The 10,000-nt window shown below is 41.2% G+C and overlaps 2 protein-coding genes across 8 annotated transcripts in view; both read left to right on the top strand.

The window, feature by feature from the left end:
- Positions 1-368, top strand: part of shld2 (shieldin complex subunit 2) — a 26,366-nt gene extending 25,998 nt beyond the window's left edge. The window contains exon 16 of the transcript XR_007031624.1: positions 1-368. This exon is cut by the window's left edge and continues 761 nt beyond it. The gene's annotated coding sequence lies outside the window, so the exon portion shown is untranslated.
- Positions 369-1,511: 1,143 nt separating this feature from the next.
- nfkb2 (nuclear factor of kappa light polypeptide gene enhancer in B-cells 2 (p49/p100)) overlaps positions 1,512-10,000 on the top strand; it is a 17,640-nt gene continuing 9,151 nt past the window's right edge. For 4 of the 7 annotated variants that reach the window (XM_047335194.1, XM_047335198.1, XM_047335193.1 and 1 more), the window contains exons 1-5: positions 1,512-1,651; positions 2,348-2,601; positions 4,651-4,690; positions 5,178-5,253; positions 8,972-9,012. In XM_047335194.1, coding sequence (XP_047191150.1) covers positions 2,585-2,601; positions 4,651-4,690; positions 5,178-5,253; positions 8,972-9,012 — 174 coding nt within the window. In that variant the 5' untranslated portion in view covers positions 1,512-1,651; positions 2,348-2,584. Of the gene's footprint in view, positions 1,652-2,347; positions 2,602-3,382; positions 3,500-4,338; positions 4,521-4,650; positions 4,691-5,177; positions 5,254-8,971; positions 9,013-10,000 lie in introns of those variants that run through there. The other 3 variants (XM_047335197.1, XM_047335196.1, XM_047335195.1) reach the window with 3 other exon arrangements.

The following is a 10,000-nucleotide window of genomic DNA, read 5'->3' as shown; positions in this document are numbered from 1 at the left end:
ACCATGCAGAAACTTTACGTCACCATGACAACGCAGAAATATTTTGCTAAATCTGGTTTGGAACTTTTTATTTTCCGTGTGTTTCTTTCTTCACACACACACACACACACACACACACACACACACACACATGTATTTATTGTATGATGATGTATCGTCGACTGATGTGACTCCTGCTGTCTGTTCACACTCCGACCAGCAGGTGGCAGCAGCTTCACTCGCATCCATACACCCGTCATGCACTGGAGCAGCGTGTGACCCAATTTATTTGTTTCTAATAAATATCAGCTGTTGTTAAATGTTATTTGAGGACCAATGTAATTGAAAATTAACAACAAAAAATATTAATAAAACATTGAAAGATCATATTTATAATTTCTGATGTTGTTTCATAAATTTCCTGTGTTTTTTTCTGAGTTTGTGCGGGCGTGGTTTTCCTATTTCTTCGACCAATAAGCAGGCCGCATTTGCCACGTGGCACCGGAATTCCCCTCGACCTGCGGGGCTTTCCGCTCTGACTGACAGGCAGCGGTTACCATAACAACAGTTTTGAGCTGCGTCAGTCGAGTGGAGGATAGGCAGGACGTGATTTCCGGTTTAGGGTTATAACCATCAAAATAAAAGCGTTTTAAATACCCAGGCTGCAGCTGATCGTCTTACTATACAGTCAGTGATCGTCTTTATATACAGTCGCTGATCGTCTTCATATACAGTCAGTGATCGTCTTTATATACAGTCAGTGATCGTCTTTATATACAGTCGCTGATCGTCTTTATATACAGTCAGTGATCGTCTTTATATATAATCAGTGATCGTCTTTATATACAGTCGCTGATCGTCTTTATATACAGTCGCTGATCGTCTTCATATACAGTCAGTGATCGTCTTTATATACAGTCACTGATCGTCTTTATATACAGTCAGTGATCGTCTTTATATACAGTCAGTGATCGTCTTTATATACAGTCGTGATCGTCTTTATATACAGTCAGTGATCGTCTTTATATACAGTCAGTGATTGTCTTTTTATACAGTCAGTGATCGTCTTTATATACATTCAGTGATCGTCATTATATACAGTCTCTTGATCATCATTATATACAGTCAGTGATCGTCTTTATATACAATCAGTGATCGTCTTTATATACAGACACTGATCGTCTTCATATACAGTCAGTGATCGTCTTTATATACAGTCACTGATCGTCTTCATATACAGACACTGATCGTCTTCATATACAGTCAGTGATCGTCTTTATATACAGTCAGTGATCGTCTTTATATACAGTCAGTGATCATCTTTATATACAGTCAGTGATCGTCTTTATATACAGTCACTGATCGTCTTCATATACAGACACTGATCGTCTTCATATACAGTCAGTGATCGTCTTTATATACAGACACTGATCGTCTTCATATACAGTCGGCGGTCGTCTTTATATACAGTCAGACAAGGGGTGTTATAGTCCCCGCCCCGCACGTTTTATTTTGAAAGGCTCAGACCGGAAGTGGACTCAGGTGTTTGCAGCTCTTCGTTTTTGTTTCGAGTCAGTTTTTCAGTTTTGCTGTGAAACAGTGGAACTGATCAGTTCAACTCTTCACTTGTTCACTTGTTCTCTGGATTAACGACCTGCTCCTCAGCTCACAGGTCAGTGAAGTCAGTGTGGAGTCGGTGTGAAGTCAGTGTGGAGTCCGTGTGGAGTCGGTGTGGAGTCGGTGTGAAGTCGGTGTGGAGTCGGTGTGAAGTCGGTGTGGAGTCGGTGTGAAGTCAGTGTGGAGTCGGTGTGAAGTCAGTGTGGAGTCGGTGTGGAGTCGGTGTGAAGTCGGTGTGGAGTCGGTGTGAAGTCGGTGTGGAGTCGGTGTGAAGTCGGTGTGGAGTCGGTGTGGAGTCGGTGTCCATCTGATCTGTTGCGTGTTGAAGTCGTGCAGATAATTTTCATGCGTCAGATCAGATGTTTGTTTCTTTAAATTAATCTTATCAGATTCTCCTCCTGTTGTGATGTGTTTGTTTCTGTCTTAATTCCTTGAAGTGTTGCTTAGATTGTTGTTATTATTATTATTATTATTATCATCATTATTATTATTACTGTCATCAGGCTCTAATGATCCAGTTCACTCTCATCAGTTTGATTTGTTGATCTCGGATGAAGTTATTTCAGATCACATGTTTTTCATCATATCGATCAATTGATTATTCGCATATTCGATTAATCTGCTGATTGTTTTCAGAATCCATCGGTTGTTTGTCTGTGATCTGAAGACGTGGCTGTGCCTCAGGGAGACTTGACATCTTTATTATATATGTTGAATATTTCATAGACTAATCAATAACTAATCTACACAGAAGAATCCAGGTCGGTGTGGAATCATCAGTGGATTCCTCACAAGCTGATCTGGAGGTCAGATCTGATCTGTGGAAGTTCCCTCCAACTCCGTCACGTCGAGCTGAGGAACCAAATCGACTCATAACTTCATCTGGCGTCTGCAGGAAAATCCCCGAGGGAGGAAGAAGAAGACCAGGCTCCTGCTGCCGAGAGCTGAGCCCTCGTCTGCATCACTGTCCTCTTCCTCGCCGTGAGTCATGGCCGGAGCTCTGAGGTGCGTTTCATTTGTGTGATGAAGGAGGAGGAGGAGGAGGAGGAGGAGCCGTCCAACCCATGTGGATTGAACCTGTCTCAGGTTAAAGTTCAGAGTTTGAAAGGTGCATGAAGAAGAAGAAGAGGACATGTGAGCCATGACACCACGAGAGGCCGCGACGTGATTGGTTGAACAGCAGATTCATATTTCAGAGGCAGATATATAAATGTGGAGGGAAAGTGAGAGAAGAGAGGAACGACTGTACGTTATGAAGACGAAGTGATGAAACTAATATATTCTTCATTTTAAAACGTAATAAAAAAATGTCAGTTGATGTTCACTTTAGTCTGACCCCTGACCCCTGACCCCTAACCCTGCTGAAGTGAAACACAGCATTGAGATTAGTGTAAGATTAAGAATTAAAGGGGCAGTGAGCGATTCTGGAGAAAGCTTGTTTGTCTCTTTGTTGTTGTTGATGATGTCACTGCCCCCGCGACCTCCGGTACGTGAGCACACTGCAGCGCCAGCCGCCAGCGGGTCTCTTAACGTGTCTAAGAGCGATGTTTACAACCTGCTCCAAGTGTCGTGTGGTGACGTCCGCACCACTTTTCCGTTTTCAGTTAACGGAAACAGGGCTGAGTCAACAACCTGCATTTTTTGCTGCACACGCAGAACCGACAGCCAATGGACTTCGAGGAAATACTTACCGATTTTTACAAAGCGTGTTTTGCTTTGGAATCACTTACTGCCCCTTTAAGTTTCTGTTCAAACAGGTAAACGTGTTACTGTCGCTTTAAGAGAATAGCCAAGATGTGGCTTTGAAGTCAGTCGGTGAGTTCAGTTGAGACGAACTGAGCGACGACGTGTTCTGATCGTATTGTGGAGCGGAGTGACAGGAAGTGACAGGGAGTGACGTCAGGTCAGTTTGATTCAGATTTTCTGCTGCAGTTTGTGTTTTGTTCTCATCATATTTATAAAACCTGGAGAAAAGTGTAGTTTTAATGAAGGTCGGGGTGCGTTTCATTGGCGTCACGTCTCCTCTGCACGTGTCAGTGTGTTTGTCTGAAGAGTCAAAAGGACGTTTGATCCAGTTTGAAGTCACATGTTCAGATCTTGGTGGTTTTTGACTGATGATGTGAAGAGATCAGAGAAACATGAGCGACTCCTCCGAGGTGAAGCTGGTGGTCAGAGGTCAGAGGAGGAGACGTCTGAAGGAATCCTAACAACTACAACTCCCATCATCCCTCACTGCTTCACCACCTCCACTAACTGTCTGTTACTGTTACTACGAGTCTCCAGCCGAACCAGACAGGAGCTAACATGCTAACATGCTAACTACAGCTTCAGACGTTGACCCGATGAGGATGAGGATGAGGATGATGATGATGAAGAGGATGATAATAATGATGATGAGGATGATGTTGATGATGAGGATGATGATGATGAAGATGATGAGGATGATGATGATGAGGATGGTACTCGAGTAAAAGAACTTAGTTTCTTTCCATCGCCAGCATAACTGAACGAAACCAGATGTCCAACGAAATGTTGTTTGAATCAAATCTGAAATATTCACATTAAGAAATAATCAGAGAGAGACAGATCCATATATATGTATATCTGTCTCTCTCTGGTCCAGTTCTTTAGAGAAACCACTTCCTGGTTGTGTCTGTAGGAACCTTGTTGACCCTCAGTCTGCAGCAACTGCAGCAGCAGTGACATCATCGTGTGTAGCCCCTCCCCCCTCATGCACTGATCTGGAATTCTGGGGGTTTTCCTCGGCTGGGCCACTTCCAGGAAGTAACTGAAAAACAGACAGAGGGGAGGGGGAGGGGGGTCGAACGACAGCGACACACAGCGAGAGAGAACGAGAGAGCAGAGGAGAAGAAGAAGAAGAAGAAGAAGAGTTTGTTCGTCATGTGAAAGTGAAACTGCTGCAGGTTTTTATTTATTTGTTGTTTCCTCGTTTCGCTGTTCGTCGTCTAGTCAGTTACACACGAGGATTTACACAGGAAGTGTGTGTGTGCGTGTGTGTGTGATCGTCAATCCTCTCGTCTGTTTGTTTTGCAGGATGAGTGAAGCTCAGTTCATCAACGTGTACGACAGCGACGTGAGTCAACTTTCTTCTGTAACTTTTGACTTCAGTGTTGATTTGAATCTGACAGAACTCCTTCAACACACACACACACAAACACACACACTGACACACACACCGAACACACACACACACACACACACACACTGACTGATTTCTAAAGTTGCAGTGTTGTTGATGTTGTTGCTGAACACTGGTGCTGAAAAGTTCTGTAGCTGTAGAAGAAATTCTGACGTTTCAGATAATAATGTAACCCATCAATCAATAATCACTCTGACACCGTGGAGCCCCAAAACCTCCACAGGTCATTGTTCATGGCTCTGGGGTCTGCATTGATAGATTGATTGAATGATTGATTGATGGATTGATTTGTTAATTGATTGATTGGTGGATTGATTAATTAATTGATTGATTGGTGGATTTATTGATTGATTGATTGGTTGATTGATTAGTGGATTGATTGATTGATTGATTTTAACACATGTCTGTTCATCCTCTTCAGCTGCAGCTGAATCTGATGCCGTACGACTACATTCCTCCAGTGGACATAAAGACGGAGCCGTACATACCTGAGACAGGTACAGTCAGAGGATTCAGGATCTCCGAGTCTCCAGTTCTACAAAGAACCCTGGAACTTTTCACAGAACATTTTAGAACCTTATATTTTATACCAACAGATCTAGTCTTTTCAAAACTACGCCAATTTCATTTTGGTGTTTTCTCAAACCTTTTGATCGTTTTTCTTTTTCCAGAGCCTCCAGGTAGAACATTAGAGCATTAAAAAACTTACTGAAGAACCTCCAGGTAGAACATTAGAGCATTAAAAAACTTACTGAAGAACCTCCAGGTAGAACATTAGAGCATTAAAAAACTTACTGAAGAACCTCCAGTTAGAACATTAGAGCATACAAACTTACTGAAGAACCTCCAGGTAGAACATTAGAGCATACAAACTTACTGAAGAACCTCCAGTTAAAACATTAGAGCATAAAAACTTACTGAAGAACCTCCAGTTAGAACATTAGAACATACAAACTTACTGAAGAACCTCCATGTAGAACATTAGAGCATTAAAAAACTTACTGAAGAACCTCCAGTTAGAACATTAGAGCATACAAACTTACTGAAGAACCTCCAGGTAGAACATTAGAGCATACAAACTTACTGAAGAACCTCCAGTTAAAACATTAGAGCATAAAAACTTACTGAAGAACCTCCAGTTAGAACATTAGAACATACAAACTTACTGAAGAACCTCCAGTTAAAACATTAGAGCATAAAAACTTACTGAAGAACCTCCAGTTAGAACATTAGAACATACAAACTTACTGAAGAACCTCCATGTAGAACATTAGAGCATTAAAAAACTTACTGAAGAACCTCCAGTTAGAACATTGGAGCATACAAACTTACTGAAGAACCTCCAGTTAGAACATTAGAGCATACAAACTTACTGAAGAACCTCCAGTTAGAACATTAGAGCATAAAAACTTACTGAAGAACCTCCAGTTAGAACATTAGAGCATACAACCTTACTGAAGAACCTCCAGGTAGAACATTACAGCATACAAACTTACTGAAGAACCTCCAGGTAGAACATTACAGCATACAAACTTACTGAAGAACCTCCAGGTAGAACATTACAGCATACAAACTTACTGAAGAACCTCCAGTTAGAACATTAGAGCATACAAACTTACTGAAGAACCTCCAGGTAGAACATTACAGCATACAAACTTACTGAAGAACCTCCAGGTAGAACATTAGAGCATACAAACTTACTGAAGAACCTCCAGTTAAAACATTAGAGCATAAAAACTTACTGAAGTACCTCCAGTTAGAACATTAGAACATACAAACTTACTGAAGAACCTCCATGTAGAACATTAGAGCATTAAAAAACTTACTGAAGAACCTCCAGTTAGAACATTAGAGCATACAAACTTACTGAAGAACCTCCAGTTAGAACATTAGAGCATACAAACTTACTGAAGAACCTCCAGTTAGAACATTAGAGCATACAACCTTACTGAAGAACCTCCAGGTAGAACATTACAGCATACAAACTTACTGAAGAACCTCCAGGTAGAACATTACAGCATACAAACTTACTGAAGAACCTCCAGGTAGAACATTACAGCATACAAACTTACTGAAGAACCTCCAGGTAGAACATTACAGCATACAAACTTACTGAAGAACCTCCAGGTAGAACATTAGAGCATACAAACTTACTGAAGAACCTCCAGTTAGAACATTGGAGCATAAAAACTTACTGAAGAACCTCCAGGTAGAACATTACAGCATACAAACTTACTGAAGAACCACCAGGTAGAACATTAGAGCATACAAACTTACTGAAGAACCTCAAGGTAGAACATTAGAGCATACAAACTTACTGAAGAACCTCCAGGTAGAACATTACAGTATACAAACTTACTGAAGAACCTCCAGGTAGAACATTACAGCATACAAACTTACTGAAGAACCTCCAGGTAGAACATTAGAGCATACAAACTTACTGAAGAACCTCCAGTTAAAACATTAGAGCATAAAAACTTACTGAAGTACCTCCAGTTAGAACATTAGAACATACAAACTTACTGAAGAACCTCCATGTAGAACATTAGAGCATTAAAAAACTTACTGAAGAACCTCCAGTTAGAACATTAGAGCATACAAACTTACTGAAGAACCTCCAGTTAGAACATTAGAGCATACAAACTTACTGAAGAACCTCCAGGTAGAACATTAGAGCATACAACCTTACTGAAGAACCTCCAGGTAGAACATTACAGCATACAAACTTACTGAAGAACCTCCAGGTAGAACATTACAGCATACAAACTTACTGAAGAACCTCCAGGTAGAACATTACAGCATACAAACTTACTGAAGAACCTCCAGGTAGAACATTACAGCATACAAACTTACTGAAGAACCTCCAGGTAGAACATTAGAGCATACAAACTTACTGAAGAACCTCCAGTTAGAACATTGGAGCATAAAAACTTACTGAAGAACCTCCAGGTAGAACATTACAGCATACAAACTTACTGAAGAACCACCAGGTAGAACATTAGAGCATACAAACTTACTGAAGAACCTCAAGGTAGAACATTAGAGCATACAAACTTACTGAAGAACCTCCAGGTAGAACATTACAGTATACAAACTTACTGAAGAACGTCCAGGTAGAACATTACAGCATACAAACTTACTGAAGAACCTCCAGGTAGAACATTAGAGCATACAAACTTATTGAGATCAACAATTTCTAAAGGAGCACTTCCTTCAAAGAGCCTCTAAATCTTTCCGAGAACTAGAACCTCTTGAATCAACCTGAAACATTCCTAGAACCTCCTATAAAGCGGTGAACCTGAAGTAAAAGTGTTTGTAGAAATTCTTGCTCTAATGTAGAACTGTCAGAGATGTTTCAGAACCTCCTGTGAGAACCTTACAAACATACACCCACAACTTCTAGAACAGTGTCTGGGAATTTGTTATCAGGAACGTTTCCAGAACCTCCTGTTCCAAACCTGAGCTCCTCAAACTCTTGTTAGAACCCAATCTTTCTAGAACCAGGAGAAATAAACCTCCAATCTCTGGAAAGTCTTAGAAACGTGTTTCCCATCAAGAACATGCTTTTGTATGTCATCAGTGTACTTGTATTGAATGTGTTCTCAATAGAACCTCTTTTTAAAATCTGAAACAAACATGAAAAAAATTTCAGAATCTCCTGCAAGTAACCTAAACAGACCACGGCCTGTCAAATCTTCCCAGTTCTCTGGGAACTTTTCAGTCTCAGTCTGAAATGTTTGTACCTAAAATAACAATTGTCAGTTTCATCACAAACAAATTCTTAAATTTTCTAGAACCCTCTTTTAAAACATTGTCCAGTTCTTGTAGAACCTCATCTGGACCGCTGGAACCTGTTAGATGGTCCTTTTTGGCGGAGGCTGGAGTTCATGGTCAGCTTCTCGTTGGCGCCCTGTAACCTTGACTCTTTTACAATCTCTTATTCACACGTGGAAATGAGGACTGAGGCGTCTCAGACCCTTCAACCAGAAGCAGACGGATCAGATCTTGTCTCCTGTTACAAGAAACAAAGACCACGAGCTGTAAATGATGAGCTCAACCTGGGAAGCTACAACTCACTCACAGGGAAACCCCCATTTCACGAGCAGTAAAACTTCCCGGTGGAGCCGGTCATGAAGTGAAAGTTGATGTTTGAAATCCACAAACAATCAAAGTTTCCTGTTCAGGTTGTTAACGTGATGTGTGTCTGTGTTTCAGCTCACGGTCCATACATTCAGATCATCGAGGAGCCAAAACAGGTGAGACGAATGTTTCTCCTCCTGTCGGTCTGTAGTTATTGTACAAACTCATCAAAACTCTTCTGTTGATGAACAGAGAACTTTCACGTCTGATCCACATCAGAGTTCCATCAACAGATAAACAAAAGAACCGAACCGAACCATATTCACAGCCTGGAACTATTTGTGGTGGGGATGAAGGTGTCCCACACGGATCGATGTTAAGTCCACACTTGTTTTCTGTACATGAATAATATATCTTTGGGATTGGATTCTCCTCTAAAATCAATTGTACTGAATTATGGAAAATAGTGTCGCCGCCTCTGATCCCGGGTTTTCCCTTCAGTCATAAAACAACACGCACCTGAGCCAATGAGCAGGAAGTGGGGGAATTTCTTCGGCTAAAGGTCACGTGACCACGGTGACGAAAACGCCAAGTCGTCAACCGACATTATGCAAAATCACTCGGTTGTGTAATGAAGAGAAAAGAAGAAGCAGGTTTATTTCTGTTGTGACTCAGACATGTAGCGACACAACACAGAAACATCAGACGATCAGACGTAATAATCAATAATCAATGTTCCAACAACTGATGGGAATGAGTAAAAATTTTAGGTTATTGATTATCATCACAAGTTGATATTGTGTTATTCATATACATGTTTCTGTTTGTTAAAGGTCCCATATACTGTTCTGGTGTTTAATTTGTTCAAGTTTTGACCCTTAAGAAGATATATTTGTTTTATATCTCTTTTTAAAGAGCTCTGCAAAGAAACAGGTCAAATTTGGCCTGTCTAATTAATATGTGATGAGCACTGTTTCCTGAGCGACGCACGGCCAGGCCAACCTGCTACCTCCTCCGTTCACTGTGTGTCTGTTCACCTCAGAGTGGCTCTGACCGTGTTGTCCCGGAGCGAGGAGTTTCTATCTCCTGCTCCCGACGACCAACAAGTCATCGGTCCCGGGTGTCGGCGGCGGCCACTGGGGCATCGTAAAAAATAGCAGAGCT

The sequence above is a fragment of the Scophthalmus maximus genome, chromosome 10, assembly GCF_022379125.1.
Source record: "Scophthalmus maximus strain ysfricsl-2021 chromosome 10, ASM2237912v1, whole genome shotgun sequence".
In the NCBI taxonomy this organism is placed as follows: Eukaryota; Metazoa; Chordata; class Actinopteri; order Pleuronectiformes; family Scophthalmidae; genus Scophthalmus; species Scophthalmus maximus.
Note: the sequence above shows the minus strand (reverse complement) of the source record. Positions and strands in the feature narration are given on the sequence as shown.